The 24,931-nt window shown below is 40.1% G+C and overlaps 1 protein-coding gene across 1 annotated transcript in view; it reads left to right on the top strand.

Moving 5' to 3' along the window:
* Nucleotides 1–17,137, top strand: part of LOC120913265 (calcium and integrin-binding family member 3-like) — a 36,264-nt gene extending 19,127 nt beyond the window's left edge. Inside the window, exons 4-5 of the mRNA XM_040323097.1 lie at nt 13,558–13,753; nt 16,593–17,137. Of these exons, the coding sequence (XP_040179031.1) occupies nt 13,558–13,753; nt 16,593–16,614 (218 nt within the window). The 3' untranslated portion in view covers nt 16,615–17,137. The remainder of the gene's footprint in view (nt 1–13,557; nt 13,754–16,592) is intronic.
* Nucleotides 17,138–24,931: the final 7,794 nt, after the last annotated feature.

The raw sequence follows: 24,931 nt of genomic DNA, 5'->3' as shown, positions 1-24,931 counted from the left end.
ATGGTGGCCCTCTAATAATAGTACAACCCTGCGCTTTAGGAATAGACAACAAAGTCTAGGCAATAAAATTCTAACACGATTAAACACAATAAATAGAAATAAAATAAAAGCAGCTGCTTAAAATTAAATGTCACTTGTTAAAAGCAGAAAAATACAAACAGCCCGCACAGAGCATGCAAATAGTCCTGCAGCAGCGCTGCAAACTCCTGGTTTGAGAAAAATAATAATCAAAAGGCTGTGTGTGATGACTCGATCAGATGTAGTTAGGTATGTGCTCCAATCACCAAAAAAAGGAATTCACCACGTGGGGGGATATAGGGTCCCCTTCGGGGGAAACACTCACCAGATGGTTTCTTTAAACTCGCATTTCCATATCCATATAAATCACCTCACGTATCACTTTCAGATGTTTGGAAACTGTATACCTCTCTCCTATCTTGATCACCGTTATTGCATTTACTTCCAGGATGTATTGCTCGCAAATGTATGAGGAAATGAAAAAAACCATATGGTGCAATATCGTTTTTGAAATTTTAATAATACCCCAAAAACAAATATACAATGGTCCCCTCATAAAAACGTGCGTACCAAAAAATGCATAGAATCAGGCACATAAAGGTTTCTTTAGCATTGCTCACTGTTAGGTGTAGACCCCTGAAGACCGCTCTATAGGCTTTCCTGTGGCTGTTACTTCCTGGTTTCTCCTACAGTGGAACGCATGTGTCACTTCCGGTCGGATGCTGGATAGCAGCGCTCTGACGTTTCGTCCGTTCGGACTTTTTCCAAGAGCGTGCTATTCCTCTGCATCCGCCGGAGTTATGAAGTGTGGTGATCCACGCCCACCTGTGACGATACTATAGATGGGGAGGTCCCTCCATCCATGTATCACTCAATCCTCACTCCGAGCGTCGCGCTAAGCCGCGCCCCCCGGAGGGGAGGAGATCACTGGGTCATGTTGTGTTGTACTCCGCTCACTGACATACACTGTTGTCTTCATAGATGAGTTTACATCCGTGCACGGTCATCTATGTACTATTCATTTCATATTCAGGTTCTGTGTCTCTGAAAATTATAATATATGTGTATGGCTCGATGGACTAAAGCATTACTTCTTGCACAAAAGAACACTTATTATAGCCCGTGCATTGTGCCACAATAGGTTCAATATATCCTTTGTGTCACAACTCAATGTGCTGCAATATTCATAGATCTATATATGAGTAGCTGACTGGCTTGTTCATAGACAATTGCTCTTGCATTCTCTGCAGAGCATATGTCAATTTAGAAAAAACAAAGTATGTGTAAACTGAATGTTGAGCTAAAATAAACTAAAATAGACCTAGGGCACTATGTGTATAAATTAAATACATAATATTTGTATACATCTCACTTGTGTAAAACCACCCAAACTACACAGCTATGTATAACTAAAAATTACATTCATATTAAAATATAATATAAAATATATACATATAAATATATATATATAAAAAAATTATATATAAAAAAACGTATATATAAAAAAATTCATATAAAACTCCTAATGTAAAATTATATGAAATTGATACAGAACAAATCTAAAAAACAGATTTTGTAGAAAAAAATGGAAATAAAAATATATTCCCATATGATCACAGAGATTATTGTATGCATTGTGCAGAACTATGTTTATAGAGATTAAAAAGGATTTGTTTCTACAAATATCTACAAGAACCACATCTTGACCCTAATTTCATAGGATGATGGGGGAAGAAGAAACCTATTGTCATATATATTTGGAATCATTTCACCATGTCTTATTTCCCATTATATTATAATGAGTTAGGTTTAATTAACCCCCCTGGGGCCATTTCTAGCAAATGATTGAACACCAGCCCCTGTGCAATTGTGGTCATATTTCATTATTTGTTAGATGGGTCTGGATAATCTTCGCTCTCATCCTTTCTTAACGGTATTTGTATTGCATAACCCCTTTGTTGTTTTGATCCTGTCCCTTGAGTTGGCATTTTGGCCCTGGTTCTGATGGTCGATATTAGGTGTCACTGATGAAACAGTTGATGTCGAGTTCCACATTGAGTCCTTTAGGCACCAAGACATCAGTCAGGAATATCCAATGAGTTTCTCTTTTGGACAACTCCCGTACTCTGTGGGAGCCCCTCCAATGTGCTTCCACTTGTTCTATGCCCCAGAATTCCAGTCCCGATGGGTCTTGATTATGTTTGATTTTGAAATGGAGGGATACATTATGATCCACATTGCCCAGATAGATGTTCTTTATGTGTTCCCCTATCCGAATTTTTAATTTCCTTTTTGTGCGACCAATGTAGAGTAAACCGCATGGGCATCTTAATGCATATACAACATGAGTGCTGTTGCAGGTAATGAAATGTTTTATTTCAAAATCTTGCTGGTTCGACGGTGATGTGAAATGATCTAAATTCCTCTGTAATTTCCTCACCTCTTTGCAAGGTTTGCATTTTCTGCACGAGAAAAAACCATTCTTATTCCAAAAGCTTTGAGGTTTTTCCGGAAGATCTAAGATTTTTTTCACTATAGTGTCAGCATATGAAGATGCCTTTCGATAAATAAATTGGGGTTTCTGTGGGATTATAGGTCCTATTTTCTTGTCTAGCGACAGTATGTGCCAATGCTTCGAAAAAATAGATTCCACCTCTTTATATTGACTGTGGAATTGGGAAATAAATCCCCATTCATTGGGATTAGGCACTTGAACTTCCTGTGTATTCCCATCATTCTTTACTTCTAGACATTTATTTCTCGGTATCATTCCCACCTCTTCCACAATTGTATCTAAAAACTGAGGATTGTATCCTTTAGCTTTAAATCTTTCCGTGAGGATTCTTGATTGGTTGAGGAAGTTGGTGGTTTCTGAGCAGTTACGTCTGACCCGCATTATCTGTCCCTTTGGAATGTTTTTTAACCATCTTGGGTGGTGGCCACTGGTTGTTGGCAGGTAACTGTTTCTGTCTGTTTGTTTAAAATAGACCTTAGTTTCCAATTTATTGTTTTTCCGATAAATAGTTACATCTAAAAAATTTATTGTGTCATGATGCCATTCTGATGTGAGCCTGATGTTGTTATTATTATCATTTAAAATATTTAAAAACATGTTTAAAGATTCTTCTGTTCCCGCCCAAATAAAAAACAGGTCGTCGATAAAACGTTTATAAAAAATTAACTCAGCTTTTCTTTCTTTAAAAATGGATTTATCTTCCCACTCGGCCATGAACAAATTCGCAATACTCGGGGCGAACTTAGCTCCCATTGCGACACCGCGTTTTTGAGTATAAAATTTGTTCCCAAACCAAAAATAATTATGTGCTAAACAGAAATTTAATGCGTGGCCTATAAACACCTTTTGATTATGTGGAAGATCATCCCTTTGACTTAAAGCCCAATTAAGGGCTAAAGTGGCATCATCATGTTGGATTATGGAATAAAGTGAGGAAACATCTGCTGTTACTAGTAGCACTTGCTGATTCTCAATTAAAGTGACGTTGTGCAAACAATTTAGAAAATCTTTTGTATCTTTCAAATATGATCTTGTTGATTTCACACTCTTCTGTAAAAATTTATCAAGGTATTGGCCCATTCTGGACGATATAGAGTCTATGCTGTTCACAATTGGACGGGCTGGTGGATTGACCGGGTCTTTATGTATCTTAGGCAGGGTGTAGATCGTCGGTATTTTGCTACTCGCTGGTAATAAGTACATTTTTTCTTTCGTTGACAATACTCCTGTAGATGAGCCGATTCGTATTAATATTTCCAATTGGTCTCTATATGCTTGTGTTGGATCATGTTCTAACAAACCATATGTATTTTGGTCTGATAGCATGTCCTCAATCTGATTTTGATAGTACTCTTTGGATAATATCACGACTCCTCCTCCCTTATCAGCAGATCTCACTACTATATCTTTCCTTTTTTCTAACAGTTTAATACCTTCATTTATATGTTGAGCACTCACATTCTTTTTGGGCTTCAATTGATTCAGATCTCGCAGAACTAGTCCTTTAAACACCTCAATTTGATGGTTAGGATTGTTCGGTGGGTTAAACAGAGACTTGTTTTTTAAACCACTATTAATCACTCCTTGATGGTTATTAATGGGTACTGTCTGTGTGTTTAAGCCCACAAAATATTTTTTTATGTTTAATTTCCTAATGTATTTATGTACATCTATGTACACGTCAAACTTATTTATCGGTTTTTTCTTACCACATTTGAGCCCCATATTCAAAATATTTAACTCTTTGTGCGTCAATTCCACTTTGCTCAAATTGAAGATCCCATTTTCTAGTGTTGACGACTTCTTTTCCTGGATCCTCCTTCCTGCTCTGCATCCTCTTGCGTTGGGTTTCTTGATTGGGGGTGCTGGGTTTGTTCTCTGGTCCAATAGGTTTGTGGTTGTTGTGGTCTCCATTCTTGTTCTCTGTATTGTTGTGGTGGGTATTGTTGAGGCCTCCCCCTGGGGTGTGGATAACCTCTCCCTCTCCTCTGTGACCCTCCTCCCCTCCCTAAAAAAGGACGTGGTGGGGGCGCATCATTATTCTGTTGCGTATTTAGAGGTTGATAATAATTGTAAATAGGGGTTGGATAAGGTATTGGTTGTTGATTGTGGTTTGATCCCCTACCCCTTGTCCCTCTGGATTTTCCCCTGCCCCTTCTTATAGGTGTGGAGAATGTTGCTGGGGAATCAATCACTATTTCTTCTTCACTCATGTTATCATGTCTTCTTTCTGGTTGTGATTGTGTGGTGTCACCCACATTGATCACTGTTTCATCGTCCGCCGGTTTATTGATTAAGTTCAATTTATCTGGTAAAGTTGATTGCCATGCATATAAATTGTTGGTGGTATAATCATTCATGTCTCTGTGATATTTCTTAATCTTCTTTTTTTGTGTGTCCTTATCTACTTTTTCCAATCTTTTATTGGTTCTAGTATTAAAATCAATAATGGGTTGAGTATCCTTAATTGGATCTAATTGTGCCTGTAATTCATTAATTTTGTTCTCTAACATTTTCATTTTACGTTTTTTCCTTACTAGTATGAGATCCTGAAGCTTAGCGGATACTCCATTAAAAAAATCAAACCATTCTCGAATGGAATTGGCATCATCCAATCCATCTTGGGGGGTAATTTCCCATCTCAGACTTCTGATGGTGATTTTATCCTTCACATATTGTTCCAGGGTGCATATGTCCCACCAGGTTCTCACTTGTCTCTCTAATGTGTTACCTAGTGCTGACATTGCCCCATTATAATTTACCTGACTGACGGTTGGTCCACTAGCTGTAAATAGAGTGTTCATATCTATGTTTCTATTGCTTAAAAATTTGAGGGCATCCATAGCTGCTGGGTAAATGGATAAAACAACGTATATAAAATAGTACTAAATGGTGGCCCTCTAATAATAGTACAACCCTGCGCTTTAGGAATAGACAACAAAGTCTAGGCAATAAAATTCTAACACGATTAAACACAATAAATAGAAATAAAATAAAAGCAGCTGCTTAAAATTAAATGTCACTTGTTAAAAGCAGAAAAATACAAACAGCCCGCACAGAGCATGCAAATAGTCCTGCAGCAGCGCTGCAAACTCCTGGTTTGAGAAAAATAATAATCAAAAGGCTGTGTGTGATGACTCGATCAGATGTAGTTAGGTATGTGCTCCAATCACCAAAAAAAGGAATTCACCACGTGGGGGGATATAGGGTCCCCTTCGGGGGAAACACTCACCAGATGGTTTCTTTAAACTCGCATTTCCATATCCATACTTCATAACTCCGGCGGATGCAGAGGAATAGCACGCTCTTGGAAAAAGTCCGAACGGACGAAACGTCAGAGCGCTGCTATCCAGCATCCGACCGGAAGTGACACATGCGTTCCACTGTAGGAGAAACCAGGAAGTAACAGCCACAGGAAAGCCTATAGAGCGGTCTTCAGGGGTCTACACCTAACAGTGAGCAATGCTAAAGAAACCTTTATGTGCCTGATTCTATGCATTTTTTGGTACGCACGTTTTTATGAGGGGACCATTGTATATTTGTTTTTGGGGTATTATTAAAATTTCAAAAACGATATTGCACCATATGGTTTTTTTCATTTCCTCATACATTTGCGAGCAATACATCCTGGAAGTAAATGCAATAACGGTGATCAAGATAGGAGAGAGGTATACAGTTTCCAAACATCTGAAAGTGATACGTGAGGTGATTTATATGGATATGGAAATGCGAGTTTAAAGAAACCATCTGGTGAGTGTTTCCCCCGAAGGGGACCCTATATCCCCCCACGTGGTGAATTCCTTTTTTTGGTGATTGGAGCACATACCTAACTACATCTGATCGAGTCATCACACACAGCCTTTTGATTATTATTTTTCTCAAACCAGGAGTTTGCAGCGCTGCTGCAGGACTATTTGCATGCTCTGTGCGGGCTGTTTGTATTTTTCTGCTTTTAACAAGTGACATTTAATTTTAAGCAGCTGCTTTTATTTTATTTCTATTTATTGTGTTTAATCGTGTTAGAATTTTATTGCCTAGACTTTGTTGTCTATTCCTAAAGCGCAGGGTTGTACTATTATTAGAGGGCCACCATTTAGTACTATTTTATATACGTTGTTTTATCCATTTACCCAGCAGCTATGGATGCCCTCAAATTTTTAAGCAATAGAAACATAGATATGAACACTCTATTTACAGCTAGTGGACCAACCGTCAGTCAGGTAAATTATAATGGGGCAATGTCAGCACTAGGTAACACATTAGAGAGACAAGTGAGAACCTGGTGGGACATATGCACCCTGGAACAATATGTGAAGGATAAAATCACCATCAGAAGTCTGAGATGGGAAATTACCCCCCAAGATGGATTGGATGATGCCAATTCCATTCGAGAATGGTTTGATTTTTTTAATGGAGTATCCGCTAAGCTTCAGGATCTCATACTAGTAAGGAAAAAACGTAAAATGAAAATGTTAGAGAACAAAATTAATGAATTACAGGCACAATTAGATCCAATTAAGGATACTCAACCCATTATTGATTTTAATACTAGAACCAATAAAAGATTGGAAAAAGTAGATAAGGACACACAAAAAAAGAAGATTAAGAAATATCACAGAGACATGAATGATTATACCACCAACAATTTATATGCATGGCAATCAACTTTACCAGATAAATTGAACTTAATCAATAAACCGGCGGACGATGAAACAGTGATCAATGTGGGTGACACCACACAATCACAACCAGAAAGAAGACATGATAACATGAGTGAAGAAGAAATAGTGATTGATTCCCCAGCAACATTCTCCACACCTATAAGAAGGGGCAGGGGAAAATCCAGAGGGACAAGGGGTAGGGGATCAAACCACAATCAACAACCAATACCTTATCCAACCCCTATTTACAATTATTATCAACCTCTAAATACGCAACAGAATAATGATGCGCCCCCACCACGTCCTTTTTTAGGGAGGGGAGGAGGGTCACAGAGGAGAGGGAGAGGTTATCCACACCCCAGGGGGAGGCCTCAACAATACCCACCACAACAATACAGAGAACAAGAATGGAGACCACAACAACCACAAACCTATTGGACCAGAGAACAAACCCAGCACCCCCAATCAAGAAACCCAACGCAAGAGGATGCAGAGCAGGAAGGAGGATCCAGGAAAAGAAGTCGTCAACACTAGAAAATGGGATCTTCAATTTGAGCAAAGTGGAATTGACGCACAAAGAGTTAAATATTTTGAATATGGGGCTCAAATGTGGTAAGAAAAAACCGATAAATAAGTTTGACGTGTACATAGATGTACATAAATACATTAGGAAATTAAACATAAAAAAATATTTTGTGGGCTTAAACACACAGACAGTACCCATTAATAACCATCAAGGAGTGATTAATAGTGGTTTAAAAAACAAGTCTCTGTTTAACCCACCGAACAATCCTAACCATCAAATTGAGGTGTTTAAAGGACTAGTTCTGCGAGATCTGAATCAATTGAAGCCCAAAAAGAATGTGAGTGCTCAACATATAAATGAAGGTATTAAACTGTTAGAAAAAAGGAAAGATATAGTAGTGAGATCTGCTGATAAGGGAGGAGGAGTCGTGATATTATCCAAAGAGTACTATCAAAATCAGATTGAGGACATGCTATCAGACCAAAATACATATGGTTTGTTAGAACATGATCCAACACAAGCATATAGAGACCAATTGGAAATATTAATACGAATCGGCTCATCTACAGGAGTATTGTCAACGAAAGAAAAAATGTACTTATTACCAGCGAGTAGCAAAATACCGACGATCTACACCCTGCCTAAGATACATAAAGACCCGGTCAATCCACCAGCCCGTCCAATTGTGAACAGCATAGACTCTATATCGTCCAGAATGGGCCAATACCTTGATAAATTTTTACAGAAGAGTGTGAAATCAACAAGATCATATTTGAAAGATACAAAAGATTTTCTAAATTGTTTGCACAACGTCACTTTAATTGAGAATCAGCAAGTGCTACTAGTAACAGCAGATGTGTCCTCACTTTATTCCATAATCCAACATGATGATGCCACTTTAGCCCTTAATTGGGCTTTAAGTCAAAGGGATGATCTTCCACATAATCAAAAGGTGTTTATAGGCCACGCATTAAATTTCTGTTTAGCACATAATTATTTTTGGTTTGGGAACAAATTTTATACTCAAAAACGCGGTGTCGCAATGGGAGCTAAGTTCGCCCCGAGTATTGCGAATTTGTTCATGGCCGAGTGGGAAGATAAATCCATTTTTAAAGAAAGAAAAGCTGAGTTAATTTTTTATAAACGTTTTATCGACGACCTGTTTTTTATTTGGGCGGGAACAGAAGAATCTTTAAACATGTTTTTAAATATTTTAAATGATAATAATAACAACATCAGGCTCACATCAGAATGGCATCATGACACAATAAATTTTTTAGATGTAACTATTTATCGGAAAAACAATAAATTGGAAACTAAGGTCTATTTTAAACAAACAGACAGAAACAGTTACCTGCCAACAACCAGTGGCCACCACCCAAGATGGTTAAAAAACATTCCAAAGGGACAGATAATGCGGGTCAGACGTAACTGCTCAGAAACCACCAACTTCCTCAACCAATCAAGAATCCTCACGGAAAGATTTAAAGCTAAAGGATACAATCCTCAGTTTTTAGATACAATTGTGGAAGAGGTGGGAATGATACCGAGAAATAAATGTCTAGAAGTAAAGAATGATGGGAATACACAGGAAGTTCAAGTGCCTAATCCCAATGAATGGGGATTTATTTCCCAATTCCACAGTCAATATAAAGAGGTGGAATCTATTTTTTCGAAGCATTGGCACATACTGTCGCTAGACAAGAAAATAGGACCTATAATCCCACAGAAACCCCAATTTATTTATCGAAAGGCATCTTCATATGCTGACACTATAGTGAAAAAAATCTTAGATCTTCCGGAAAAACCTCAAAGCTTTTGGAATAAGAATGGTTTTTTCTCGTGCAGAAAATGCAAACCTTGCAAAGAGGTGAGGAAATTACAGAGGAATTTAGATCATTTCACATCACCGTCGAACCAGCAAGATTTTGAAATAAAACATTTCATTACCTGCAACAGCACTCATGTTGTATATGCATTAAGATGCCCATGCGGTTTACTCTACATTGGTCGCACAAAAAGGAAATTAAAAATTCGGATAGGGGAACACATAAAGAACATCTATCTGGGCAATGTGGATCATAATGTATCCCTCCATTTCAAAATCAAACATAATCAAGACCCATCGGGACTGGAATTCTGGGGCATAGAACAAGTGGAAGCACATTGGAGGGGCTCCCACAGAGTACGGGAGTTGTCCAAAAGAGAAACTCATTGGATATTCCTGACTGATGTCTTGGTGCCTAAAGGACTCAATGTGGAACTCGACATCAACTGTTTCATCAGTGACACCTAATATCGACCATCAGAACCAGGGCCAAAATGCCAACTCAAGGGACAGGATCAAAACAACAAAGGGGTTATGCAATACAAATACCGTTAAGAAAGGATGAGAGCGAAGATTATCCAGACCCATCTAACAAATAATGAAATATGACCACAATTGCACAGGGGCTGGTGTTCAATCATTTGCTAGAAATGGCCCCAGGGGGGTTAATTAAACCTAACTCATTATAATATAATGGGAAATAAGACATGGTGAAATGATTCCAAATATATATGACAATAGGTTTCTTCTTCCCCCATCATCCTATGAAATTAGGGTCAAGATGTGGTTCTTGTAGATATTTGTAGAAACAAATCCTTTTTAATCTCTATAAACATAGTTCTGCACAATGCATACAATAATCTCTGTGATCATATGGGAATATATTTTTATTTCCATTTTTTTCTACAAAATCTGTTTTTTAGATTTGTTCTGTATCAATTTCATATAATTTTACATTAGGAGTTTTATATGAATTTTTTTATATATACGTTTTTTTATATATAATTTTTTTATATATATATATTTATATGTATATATTTTATATTATATTTTAATATGAATGTAATTTTTAGTTATACATAGCTGTGTAGTTTGGGTGGTTTTACACAAGTGAGATGTATACAAATATTATGTATTTAATTTATACACATAGTGCCCTAGGTCTATTTTAGTTTATTTTAGCTCAACATTCAGTTTACACATACTTTGTTTTTTCTAAATTGACATATGCTCTGCAGAGAATGCAAGAGCAATTGTCTATGAACAAGCCAGTCAGCTACTCATATATAGATCTATGAATATTGCAGCACATTGAGTTGTGACACAAAGGATATATTGAACCTATTGTGGCACAATGCACGGGCTATAATAAGTGTTCTTTTGTGCAAGAAGTAATGCTTTAGTCCATCGAGCCATACACATATATTATAATTTTCAGAGACACAGAACCTGAATATGAAATGAATAGTACATAGATGACCGTGCACGGATGTAAACTCATCTATGAAGACAACAGTGTATGTCAGTGAGCGGAGTACAACACAACATGACCCAGTGATCTCCTCCCCTCCGGGGGGCGCGGCTTAGCGCGACGCTCGGAGTGAGGATTGAGTGATACATGGATGGAGGGACCTCCCCATCTATAGTATCGTCACAGGTGGGCGTGGATCACCACACTTCATAACTCCGGCGGATGCAGAGGAATAGCACGCTCTTGGAAAAAGTCCGAACGGACGAAACGTCAGAGCGCTGCTATCCAGCATCCGACCGGAAGTGACACATGCGTTCCACTGTAGGAGAAACCAGGAAGTAACAGCCACAGGAAAGCCTATAGAGCGGTCTTCAGGGGTCTACACCTAACAGTGAGCAATGCTAAAGAAACCTTTATGTGCCTGATTCTATGCATTTTTTGGTACGCACGTTTTTATGAGGGGACCATTGTATATTTGTTTTTGGGGTATTATTAAAATTTCAAAAACGATATTGCACCATATGGTTTTTTTCATTTCCTCATACATTTGCGAGCAATACATCCTGGAAGTAAATGCAATAACGGTGATCAAGATAGGAGAGAGGTATACAGTTTCCAAACATCTGAAAGTGATACGTGAGGTGATTTATATGGATATGGAAATGCGAGTTTAAAGAAACCATCTGGTGAGTGTTTCCCCCGAAGGGGACCCTATATCCCCCCACGTGGTGAATTCCTTTTTTTGGTGATTGGAGCACATACCTAACTACATCTGATCGAGTCATCACACACAGCCTTTTGATTATTATTTTTCTCAAACCAGGAGTTTGCAGCGCTGCTGCAGGACTATTTGCATGCTCTGTGCGGGCTGTTTGTATTTTTCTGCTTTTAACGAGTTGCATATACAGTTGCAAGCAACAGAACAAGAACCACAGGTAACAGCAGTTAGGAGGAGATTTATTGCTGGAAAGTTGGACAGCTATTACTGGAAAGATATGTCTGTGTATGTTAAGAGATAATTCATCTTCTTAACTTTGGCTGTTTTCATCAAGATCAAAATATGGCCACAACAGATGTATTGAAATTAGGGATGTTACTGATCAAAATTTTTCTGTTCGATTAATCGTTTTGTTTTTTTAATCGATTAATCGACTAATTTCGATTAATTATAACGCACATACAGATCCAACTACTTTTAGCTGATCTCCTTGCAGGCTGATTCCCAGTGCAGCTACCAACCACTGGAAAAATGGATAGCAGGATACAAAAAACACACAAAGGCAGCGCTCGATGGGAATTGCATTAAAACTTTTATAGTCTTCAAGTTGGTAACCAAATAAATATTGCACTGGAGATAAAATCGATGTAGCTACATCAACTGTAAAAATGGTGCAAGTAATACCAAACGGTACCAAAAGCAGTCATAAAAACATGTAGCTAAGTATGATACTGGTATAAAAATGTGTACAACGATACCACTGCTGAATCCAGATGAGGAGAGGTTAACATCAGTCAGTCGGCATGTAGATGTCCCATGAAGGGAACTATCACAACTCCCAGTGGATGGTTGTAGAAGTTAGATAGAGGGAAGGTTGATAGAGGGAAGTGATAGAGGGAAGTGTAACAGCCCTTGCATGGGGCAGATAGTGAGGTCCCGCCGGCATGCAGATATGAAGGCAAAGGAGCCCTTCAGATGGACACGGCAAGCCCCACCAGCGTCCATGACGTTACTGGATCTCCGACAGAACTCCCTGAAGGCCCAGAAGCCGGCGGAGAGGTGAGTACCAATCAAAACAATTTTGATCGATCAAAAAGATTTTGATCGATCAAAAAAATTAAAGATTAATCGATTAATTAAAAGTTAATTTGCACAGCCCTAATTGAAATATAAAAAGATGTACATTCTCTAGGCTATATGTATATGGACGTGGACTGGTGGTATGCCTGGTACACTTGGCCTGAGTAACTTCCAATACAAAGTGAAGCTGAATTATCTCTTATCCGCTGGAAAGATATATTTGTTATATAAGAGATAATTCAGCGTCAATTCAGTCCAGCCTGAGCTCATTCGGTTGGGCTTCTTCTATGGGTCACAGGATAGCAATTCAATTTGCACTCCTGTGACACGTTTTCAGCAGAGAGTGGTCTGAAGTCTCTCTGCTGACGTCACCAAGATCAGTCCAGGCACTGCGTCATCCCGACTCTGGAAGCCTGGATCCGCCAGGTGCCTGGACTGATGGCAGTCTCAGCCTCTCAGCGAGACGCTGAGAGAGACGGCCATTCCCTGCCCCTCCACAGCTCAGCGCTCCAAGGAGTGTGGAGGAGCAGAGTAGGAGAGCTGCTGATTGACAGGCAGCAGCTCTCTGCTCGGGGAGCAGTGAGAACCAAGCCGTCGGAGGTGTTCAATGGCTCCGTTCTCAGTGAAGAGGCGCCGATGTTGCATCCACCTAAGTATTAATCGGCAAAAAACTGAATTCTCATACTTCTCCTTAAATCATTTTACTGGCGATTAAAGTATCTTTTCTCAATTTTTTTCAGATTTCAATAATGACGACTACATATGTAAATCAGATTTAGAAAAGACACTGAACAAGCTCACTCGAAATGAGCTTACACCAGAAGAAGTGTGTCTGGTATGTGATAAGGTAATAGACGAAGCTGATGTAGACAACGATGGAAAGCTGTCCCTGGAAGATTTCCAACACATGATCATTAGAGCTCCGGACTTTCTCAGGTAACACAAGACACTTGGCACTCATTATAATCAAGACTGCTTTAAGACACAGGAAAACAAGTAATTAAAGTGGTTCTAAAACCTAAACATTTGTTACCCTTAATGCATTCCTTGCATTAAAGTAAAAAATGTTTAGGCATCAGCATCCTCCTCATCCCCCCTTTTACTTACCTATGCCCTCATTCAATCCAGCACTGTGCATGTCTGCAGCTCTTCTCTCCCCTCACTTCCAGATCAGGCTTTGCTCGGGCATCGGGAGCCATTAACTCCCAGAGCAGATAAGTATAGACATGTTTGTGACCATACCCCCCAACTTTGTGAGATGGGAATGAGGGTCACCTATTAGCAAATGTATGTAGGCATAGAACACACCCCCTACCATGCCCCCTTAACCTGCCTGGCGGTATTCCCGAGTCTGACTCGGGGTTAGATTTTCATGCTGCGAGCGGTAACCCCGAGTCAGACTCGGGCTTGCCTCGCTAGATCCACAGGCTTGGTTTACTTACCTTGTCCCTGGATCCAGCGATGCCACCGCGCTGTGTGAGCGAGCGGGACCTCGCTCGATTCACACAGCGGCCTCCTGTGCCGCCGATCTCCGTTCCCTGCGATGTTACGATGCACGGGGACGGAGAACGGCGCCAAATTCAAAAAAGTAAACAAACACTTTACATACAGTATACTGTAATCTTATAGATTACAGTACTGTATGTAAAAAAAACACACACCCCTTGTCCCTAGTGGTCTGCCCTACATGTACTTTTATAAAAAAAAAAAATGTCATTTCTGCCTAAAAACTGTAGATTGTCCATAGCAACCAAAAGTGTCCATTTATGTCAAAAATAGTTTTAGATCAGCTAGAAAACAGCGATAATAAATTATAATCACTTGCAGAATTGTGGGTAAATTTGTCATAAAAAAAATAATAATGACAGTGACAATTCTGCAACTGAGCAAATTTCAGTGATTTTGATTTGATTACATTATTGAATATTTTTTATTAGAATTGTATTATTATTTGTTATAATTATTTATAATTATTTATTATATTATAATTTATAATTTTGTTTTTAAAAAAATGTCATACCCGGGATGCCTATTAGAATCTTGTTTGGACAGATTTAAGTGAGTTATTTATAAAAATTACAGGCCTACAATATAAAACACCAAATTTCCTTGCAAATAATGGTACCGCTTTCAGCACCTTTTTTCTGAAAGAATCATACCGCCAGGGAGGTTAAAGGAGAATTATGTTTTAAAAAATGAACAGATAAACCCACAAGTGCTTTTTTTTAACACTACTCTTCCTTTATACTGACTTTTGAAATGCAGCAATTTAGAAATTGGGTGAAAGGTTTAGCACTGGGAAACACTTTTTGATAGATAAATAGTGTATTTTATATTCAACTATATAGATTAGACCAAAATGAGGGAAAAATTAGAAGGAAAGACGGACAGATGGACTTTGTTCCAAATCAGGGACAGTCCCCCGAAATCAGGGACAGTTGGGGGCTATGGTGGTGATAACTATTGATTCCCTCACATTGGGCAGACTTCCTCTCACTTCCTGTTTTGCCAATTGGACAAAGATGCAAAACAAACTGAATAGGGTTGTTTTTATTTTACTAGCTTAAAGGAACCCATTTAGAAAATAAAAGACGAACCTTTACAACCCCTTTAACCACCTGGTAGAATCTCAGTGCTCTGAAATGGGAAGCTGCATAACAGAGCTCCCAGCAAATGCAAATACCCACGGATGGCAGGGCCCACTCTCCAGGCATCGATCCTCTGCATATGTGTGCCATAACACCCCCCCCCCCCCTTTCCTTTGATTTTCCCTCTAAATTACTTTTTTCTTTGTTTTCTTTGTCTGAATTTCTCACTTCCTGTTCCTCCTCAGTAAGGTGTTCAGTAAGCTGTTCTGGCTGACTTTCCACCGCTCGGATGATAGGGGCATGCTTACTGAGGAGAAACAGGAAGTGAGAAATTCAAACAAAGAAATTCAAAACAAAGAAAAAAAACATTTAGAAGGGAAATCGAAGGAAAAGGTAAGTGAACCAACAATGCACTAGCTTAAAGGAACCCATTTAGAAAATAAAAGACGAACCTTTACAACCCCTTTAACCACCTGGTAGAATCTCAGTGCTCTGAAATGGGAAGCTGCAGTGTCATTATACCATCGCAGTGGTTAACCCTTGATCTACTGCTGGATACTGTAGCTGCTGGACAGAACTGCAACAGCTCTGTCCCAGCCACTGTGCTCAAAAAAAAAAAGTCTATGAAATTACTTAGACTCCTTTCACACTGAGGCAGTTTTCAGACGTTTTAGTGCTAGAGATAGTGCCTGTAGAGCGCCTGAAAACTGCCTCCCATTCACTTCAATGTGTGCTTTCAATCGCGGGCGGTGTGCTTGCGGGACGTTAGGAAATGTTCTGCAAGCAGCATCTTTGGAGCAGCTTAGGAGCGCTATAAATAGCGCTTTCAAAACACCCCTGCCCATTGAAATGAATGGGCAGCGCTTTCGAATCGCCTTAAAAGCGGGTCTTTTTTTGTTTTTGTTAAGGTCCCTTTGTCACATGACCTAAAAGAAAATGCTCGCTAGCGCTGCGAAAGCGCTGCTAAAACGCACCTAAAGCACAATACGACCGACGCTTTAGCGCTGTTTTAGCAGCGCTTCAGTGTGAAAGTAGCCTTACTCCACATGAGGTTAATACATGGCTAACAAGAGAGCTGCAAAATCCTGTACTATAATACTGATGGCGAATATTGTGTAAAATATTTTTCTCACATTGCAGTATTTGCTATTAATTTTTCCTCCTTTTTTTTTTTTTTCTTTCAAAAGCACCTTCCACATTCGGATTTAACAGCTGTATGTCTTCAAAGAATCTTGAAGTTGTAATTTCAATGCAAACACAGTTTTAATATCTGGAAAAAATCTGTGGCTATTGAATGTATCTGGCTTTAATAGCCTGTGAAAACGAACTGTACAAGTGTATTTCTGAATTGTTGAATTTATGCATACAGGAAAGTTATCCCTTCCATCATGTCGTGAAGACAGATATTATTAACATGCTGTTGTAATTATGTACTTTTACTGATCCAGTGTTCCTGTAAATTGCCCATGTATAATTATTTGGGTCCTAGCTCTGAAAACAGTATTTTTTACAGTTTAATTAATAAGTGAAAAAAGTCTTTATGGGATTACTAAAGTGAAGTTATCTGGCTCCTCAAGAAACTCTGCATTTGCCCAAGTATGCTTTACACGTTGGTAGATTATAATTTTTTTACGCAAAATTTACTAATGGAATGAATGATAATACTTAGAGCCGTGTTTGCCCTAATTATTTTGGTTGTAAATAAAAAATAAATTGGTGTTTTTTTTGCACACGGTGTGTTCTCCTGTATTATCTAGATACTAAAGCAGGATAGTTAGGTTCTACAGACCATTTATAAATGCTCTGTTCATAAAGATTCAAACTTTACCTTGGGCAAATAGTAGCCAGTCTGACACATTTTTATTTTCAAAAATATTAATTGTGGAATAATGTTATACATAGTTTTTTGTTAATTTATAATTTTTTTTAAATATATGTTGTCTATAAATGTTGCAGCAGGTTGCTTAAAGTGATACTAAACACATTGGCCCGGATTCACAAAGACTTACGCCGACGTATCTCGATATACACCGCGTAAGTGTAACTATGCGCCGTCGTATCTGTGCGTCGTGCCCACAGAACTAGATATGCCTGAAAATAGGCCTCTTCCGACCGACGTAACTTTTTACGTAAGGCGTACGTACGTTATTCCACATATAGAGAGGCGCAACCCATGCAAAGGTATGGACCACGGAACAGCCGTCGTATTTTAGGTCATTTACGTAGTACTACGTGAATAGGGCTGGGCGTAGGTGATCGACATATCTTAGGCCCCGTACACACCATAGAATCTATCCGCAGATAAATCCCATCGAATGGGTTTCAGCGGATAGATTCTATGGTGTGTACACTCCGGCGGATATTTATCCGCGGATAAATCTCCCCTGGGATGGATTTTCAGCAGATGAATATTTGCTGACATGCTCAACAAATCCATCTGCTGAAGTCCATCCCAAAGGATGGATCCGCTCGTCTGTACAGACTCACCGGATCCATCCGTCCAAAGGGATTCCCCGCACGCGTCGTAATGATTTGACGCATGCGTGGAATTCCTTATATGACAGCGTCGCGCCCGTCCCTGCGTCATAATCGCGGCGACGGCGCGACACGTCATCGCCAGAGGATTAGGATATCCCACCCCCTTTGTGTTTTAGCGGGTTACTGAGCATGGAAGAGGGAGTGGGATATAATTTACCACTGTGTATACAGTGATGAAAATAAGTATTTGAACACCCTGCTATTTTGCAAGTTCTCCCACTTGGAAATCATGGAGGGGTCTGAAATTGTTATCGTAGGTGCATGTCCACTGTGAGAGACATAATCAAAAAACAAAATCCAGAAATCACAATGTATGATTTTTTTAACTATTTATTTGTATGATACAGCTGCAAATAAGTATTTGAACACCTGAGAAAATCAATGTTAATATTTGGTACAGTAGCCTTTGTTTGCAATTACAGAGGTCAAACGTTTCTTGTAGTTTTTCACCAGGTTTGCACACACTGGAGGAGGGATTTTGGCCCACTCCTCCACACAGATCTTCTCTAGATCAGTCAGGTTTCTGGGCTGTCGCTGAGAAACACGGAGTTTGAGCTCCCTCCAAAGATTCTCTATTGGGTTTAGGTCTGGAGACTGGCTAGGCCACGCCAGAACCTTGATATGCTTCTTACAGAGCCACTCCTTGGTTATCCTGGCTGTGTGCTTCGGGTCATTGTCATGTTGGAAGACCCAGCCTCGACCCATCTTCAAAGCTCTAACTGAGGGAAGGAGGTTGTTGCCCAAAATCTTGCAATACATGGCCCCGGTCATCCTCTCCTTAATACAGTGCAGTCGCCCTGTCCCATGTGCAGAAAAACACCCCCAGAGCATGATGCTACCACCCCCATGCTTCACAGTAGGGATGGTGTTCTTGGGATGGTACTTATCATTCTTCTTCCTCCAAACACGGTTAGTGGAATTATGACCAAAAAGTTCTATTTTGGTCTCATCTGACCACATGACTTTCTCCCATGACTCCTCTGGATCATCCAAATGGTCATTGGCAAACTTAAGACGGGCCTTGACATGTGCTGGTTTAAGCAGGGGAACCTTCCGTGCATGATTTCAAACCATGACGTCTTAGTGTATTACCAACAGTAACCTTGGAAACGGTGGTCCCAGCTCTTTTCAGGTCATTGACCAGCTCCTCCCGTGTAGTCCTGGGCTGATTTCTCACCTTTCTTAGGATCATTGAGACCCCACGAGGTGAGATTTTGCATGGAGCCCCAGTCCGAGGGAGATTGACAGTCATGTTTAGCTTCTTCCATTTTCTAATGATTGCTCCAACAGTGGACCTTTTTTCACCAAGCTGCTTGGCAATTTCCCCGTAGCCCTTTCCAGCCTTGTGGAGGTGTACAATTTTGTCTCTAGTGTCTTTGGACAGCTCTTTGGTCTTGGCCATGTTAGTAGTTGGATTCTTACTGATTGTATGGGGTGGACAGGTGTCTTTATGCAGCTAATGACCTCAAACAGGTGCATCTAATTTAGGATAATAAATGGAGTGGAGGTGGACATTTTAAAGGCAGACTAACAGGTCTTTGAGGGTCAGAATTCTAGCTGATATACAGGTGTTCAAATACTTATTGTATTGTCTCTCTTGATTATGTCTCTCACAGTGGACATGCACCTACGATGACAATTTCAGACCCCTCCATGATTTCCAAGTGGGAGAACTTGCAAAATAGCAGGGTGTTCAAATACTTATTTTCCTCACTGTACAACCACATGCGTGACTCTATAGTCACATTGGCTGCTCAGATCAGGGGCAGATCCAGATTTTAGTCTCGGGAGGGGCACTGTCAGAAAATAAGATTACTTACAGAACTGTATTTACCATAACATATAGTCCTGCTTGGACAGAGGGGGAGCCAATGAGCAATTGAGATGAGCCTGGATCCAGGATTGCGCTGCAGGCAGTATCAAATGACAGTGGCACAGAGCCACTGCTTCATCCTGTATTCACACAATGCTGAAGTGTGGAGAAGATGGAGGGAGGAGGTGGGTTGAGCCAACACTCTCACTAGGCGTGGAGAAGGAAGAATGCCCCACTCTGAATGCTGGGACTCCTCTTCGTCGACAGTGGCTCCGACGTGACTGACATCACTGGTTGCTAGACATCAGGTGGCACCTGCGCTAGCAACCAGTGAAGCAAACAGTAGAGGCACGGCTCCACCCATTTCCTCCCTCCATCCTCTCCATGCTCCAGCACAAGCGTGGGGTGAAGAAAACGGGGTCTCTCTCTCTGCACTGCTGCTGATGATACTGATGTGAGAGAGAGACTAGTGAGTCAGTCAATAATATTTTCGAGGGCGGGGGCAATTGCCCTGTTTCCCCCCCTGGATCCGCCCCTGGCTCATATGTGTTAAAGAGGAAATGCTCAGCATAGAAACTCACTGAAAACTGAGCATGTGCACTAGCTGCCAATACTGCTTTGCAAAATCCCCAACTGCAGTGGGGACATGGACAGGAGGGGTAGATAGAGAACAGCAGGGTCAACCATGTTTTTTGCAGAATACAGAAAAACTTTACAAAAAATCTTATAGTGACTGAGTGAGTATGAACAGCATGTAATACAGCATTTATTAATAGTTTTGAATTATGTGAGTTTAATGACATTTTAATGATGCCTACACCTTAAGATTATACGTAAAGTGGTTATAAGCCTTTACAAATACCAAATGTGACTAATCTCAGGTAATAACCATAGATTAAATAAATTCTTCTACATAAGTTGTCTGTTTATCTGAAGCCATCTCCTGGATATCCACTCAAAGTCCAAAATGTACAGCAGATCTCTCAGGCCTCGTACACACGACCAGTTTCCTCGGCAGAATCCATCAAGAAACTTGGTGGGAGAGTTTTTTTGCAGAGGAAACTGGTCGTGTGTACATTTTTCATCGAGGAAACTGTCGAGGAACTCGTCGAGCCAAAAAGAGAGCAAGTTCTCTTTTTCCTCGACGGGAGAAAAATTGGCTCGTCAAGTTCCTCGTCAGGCTGATTTCCGACGAGAAACTCGAGCGTGTGTATGCTAAGGAACCCGCGCTTGCTCATAATAAAGTATGAGACGGGAGTAAAAGTAGCATTTTTAATGGAGAGAACACATTTTTAAAGCTGTAACAGACGGAAAAGTGCAAATAGTCTCTTACCAAACTTTTACTTAACACACAAACACATGAGATTAGCAAAAGCAGCCCCAAGAGTTGTGCAAGTGGAATCGAACTTCCCCTGCCGTCCTATGCATTGTAGTCACCGCGTTTGAGAATGAGGAGATTTTGTCTTGACTGTGTTTATGCAAAGCAAGCTTGTCGAGTTCTTCGACAAGCCTAACAAGGAACTTGACGAGGAAAATTATGTGTTTCGCCCGACGAGTTACTCGGTCGTGTGTACGAGGCCTCAGCTATGAAAAGCAAGGGGCGGGTTGAGCAAGTTACCCTCTGCAGAGCTTAGTGAGAGCTGATTGGAGGCAAGGGACATACCCCCTTTACACAGCACACAGGAACAGAGCTGAGGCTGTCATTCACAGGCTGTGTCTCAAGCTCCCACCTCGGTCACCTTTTTTCTCTTGGTGTTAGGAAAACTTGTCCGAAGTGACTAATGCATATAGCAGAAGAACAAGGCAGTAGACAGAAATTACACTAGATGCTCTGGATTGAGACGAGTACAGACCATAGAGGGATATAATCTGCTCATATTTAATGTCAGAGGTTTACGATATACTTTAAAGCCCATGTAGACTATTTGAATTTCAGCTGATTCCTGCTGAATGAATTTGACAGCACAATTGTGTTCCGGTGGCTGAGGGTATTGAGGCTGGAAGTGAAGATTCCTCCATCCGCATTATAGTGCAGATAGGGGAATTTATTTTCTCTCATAGCACCTCGGTTGGCATCAAACGTAATTTAAACAGACGGTAAAAGGCAAGTGTAAACCAAACTTTCAACAGTCCAGGATAGGTGAATGAGGTAGTGAATAACACAATGTGAAAGGGAGGAGAGACAAAATTGTAGCTTTGTATACAGGCACATCATAGTGTAGTGTAGGGTATTTAACATAGTCTAGTATACAGTAGTGTAGGTCAGGGATATGCAATTAGCTGACCTCCAGCTGTTGCAAAAAGTCCCAATATGCTTCTGCCTCTGGGTGTCATGCTTGTGGCTGTCAGAGTCTTGCTATGCCTCATGGGACTTGTAGTTTCCGCAACAGCTGGAGGTCCACTAATTGCAGATCTCTGGTGTAGGTTATTTATAAGTTGTTGACAGACAAAAACTTGCCAAGTGGAACAACAATGATGATCGTCCAAGGAGTCTCAAATGTTTCTTTATTCATGGGCCCTGTAAACTCTATGTCTGTCTCTCTCTACCTGGTGCTTTATTTCCTCATGATCAGTTCAGAACAACCTATACTGTATGACTGATACCAAGTTTTTTTTTGGAATATCAATTACAACAAATTAATGTCAGAAAAGAGAAATAATTTATTTTACAGATTCATGTCATACAGTACATGTAGAAAAACAGAACTTAACTTTCTTACTTGAAATCCCTAAATAAGTGCAAAATGGTCCTTTAGATCACAGAAAATAAAATACATCACATGAAATGTTTTACATGAGTAATACCGTAAATATATAAAAACTGAACAATATTTAAAATATGTAATATTAACAGAATTCCCACACTTTCTACAAAAGTGTAAAACTTTTGTACAGTAAGTGAATTAAATGCTCAAAAAATTGCATATTATCACTTTTCTTTCTTAACCACTTTAAATAATCCTGGAAATATAAAATTATAATAAATTCATTATCTAAACGATTTGTAACACAACTGCTATAAAAAAAATGCATTCTTGGCTATCCTATTAAAGCCTAGGATTCTTAAAGTTGCCAAGCCATTAAAAATATATTGTAGGAGTAGAGTCTACATAGCTCCCTCAGCTAAGTAAAGTCAAGCCACTTGTACCTATGATCACCTGTTTCTTGGAGGAAATCAATGCTCATCTGGGAAAAACAATAGAGAAAAAAAAAAACTTTTACCCCACAGGTTTAGCCAGGGATCATCAGCCAGGGTCATGAAAGTGTCTACAAATGTATGAACATTCCTTGCATGGACCGCAAACAGCTTAATTGGACAAGAGTTCTCCAATGCATATAGGCATCCTAAAGAGAAGCTCCAGTCTTCCCCAAAAAAATGTAAATACAAAAGCTTCTGACTTTTAAAATAAGAACACTTACCTGTCCAGGGATCCAACGCTGTCCCCACCCAAACCACATTTTCAGTGGGATTCGGGTCCAGCATCTTAACTAAGGTAAACTGGCAGTGAAGCCTTGCCATTTCACAGCTAGCTTCCAATTGCGCATGCGGAAGCTGCACTACACTTGGGAATGGCCCTGCAAGCTTCTGGGACCTGTGATGTGTCCCAGAAGGCTGCGGGAGATGGAGGTGGGGGGCCGAACTTTCACCATAAATGGTAGTGGGTACCTGTCAAACCAGGTACCCACTCCCCTCCCCTAAAAAAGTGCCATTTGTTAAAGAGATGGGGGAGAAGGCAAACAAGTGGAACTCTGTAAACACATGCTGCTTCTCAGGAAATGCTTAACACGTTTTGTATTCTTTTGAGGCTGAAATGTGAAAATATAGTTACAGAAAATATACATTTAATGTGACTAATTAACCAGCTATGGAAGGTCAACTTTAAAGGCATGGTAAGCCTTCCTACCTGCACCTCGTGTTTTATATCTGCATAAGATGTGTACTGATCATGTAGTTACATGGTGCCATTTGTTGTTCCTAGCCGTTTCAGTGTTGGAACATGAGGCATGCAGCGTGGCACTGCACAGGTCAATGGATAACCTTTGTCTGTAGTGTGAGACCGGACACTTCCTGTGAAGAAACTACATATCCCACAATGTCTCAGTCTAGTGCGCATGCAGTTGGACACTACAGAGTAATTTGCTCGGACAGAGACACAAGCAAGCAGAACAGTCACATACACACAAAGAGCTCACTCATGCAGTTTATCATCACATTAGCACTTCCACATTTGTGATGCAACACAGAGGGGGTGACGATGCATGAACTGGATGCTGTGTGACCCACAACAGGAAGTTGTCCTGTCCCCTTGGCTCACTGGAACCGGGGGAATTGATCACCCATGACACTAAAAACTGCAGCCATAACATGTGAGTCCATCATTACAAGGTAAGGCAAACACAACACAGAGAATATAACTACACCAAGATCTAGTTAAAACAATGAAAACCCTGTAAAGTGTAAATGTGGTCAAATATTTACATTTTCCTAACAAGTAGTAATTGCGCTTTAAAACAAGTCCTCAAGGGCTTCTGTAGCTGCAGGCACTGAGGAGCAATTTATCTTAAACTTGATAGCAGAAGTCTTTGTCTAAAGCTGGCCATAGATGGATTGAAATTGAACTGATTCCTGCCAGTCCTTCCAGAGGCCGGTCCTATTAAAAATAAGTTGATTTACTTATCGACTGCTCATTAATGGGCTTGCTGGAAAACTTTAGTTCAATCGGCGCTGCAGCCAATAAACCGCAGCACTGATTTAATTGAGGTATTTTTGTTTAGCCTGCTGGCTGATCGGAAAAAAAACAACAATATATGGCCAGCTTATACCACTTTGTTCCCCCTCCCAGAAGTGCCTCATCGGCCTTCCAGACTTCTCATCTCTAATGCAAGATTGAGCAGATGATCTGGGAGGAGTAGAAGAGTAATGCCACGTACACACGATCGGAATTTCCGTCAAGAAAAGTTTGGTTCGATTCCGACCGTGTGTAGGCCCCATCGGAAATTCTGATCGTCTGTATGCAATTCTGACGCACAAAAAACACGCATGCTCGGAATCAAGTCGACGCATGCTCGAAATCATTGAACTTAATTTTTTTCAGCTCGTCGCAGTGTTTTGTATGTCACCGCGTTCTTGACGGTTGGAATTTTGTGTGATCGTGTGTATGCAACATAAGTTTG

The sequence above is a fragment of the Rana temporaria genome, chromosome 1 (genome assembly GCF_905171775.1).
Source record: "Rana temporaria chromosome 1, aRanTem1.1, whole genome shotgun sequence".
Lineage (NCBI taxonomy): Eukaryota > Metazoa > Chordata > Amphibia > Anura > Ranidae > Rana > Rana temporaria.
The sequence above is the reverse complement of the archived record's forward strand: the minus strand, read 5'-3'. Positions and strand labels throughout refer to the sequence as shown.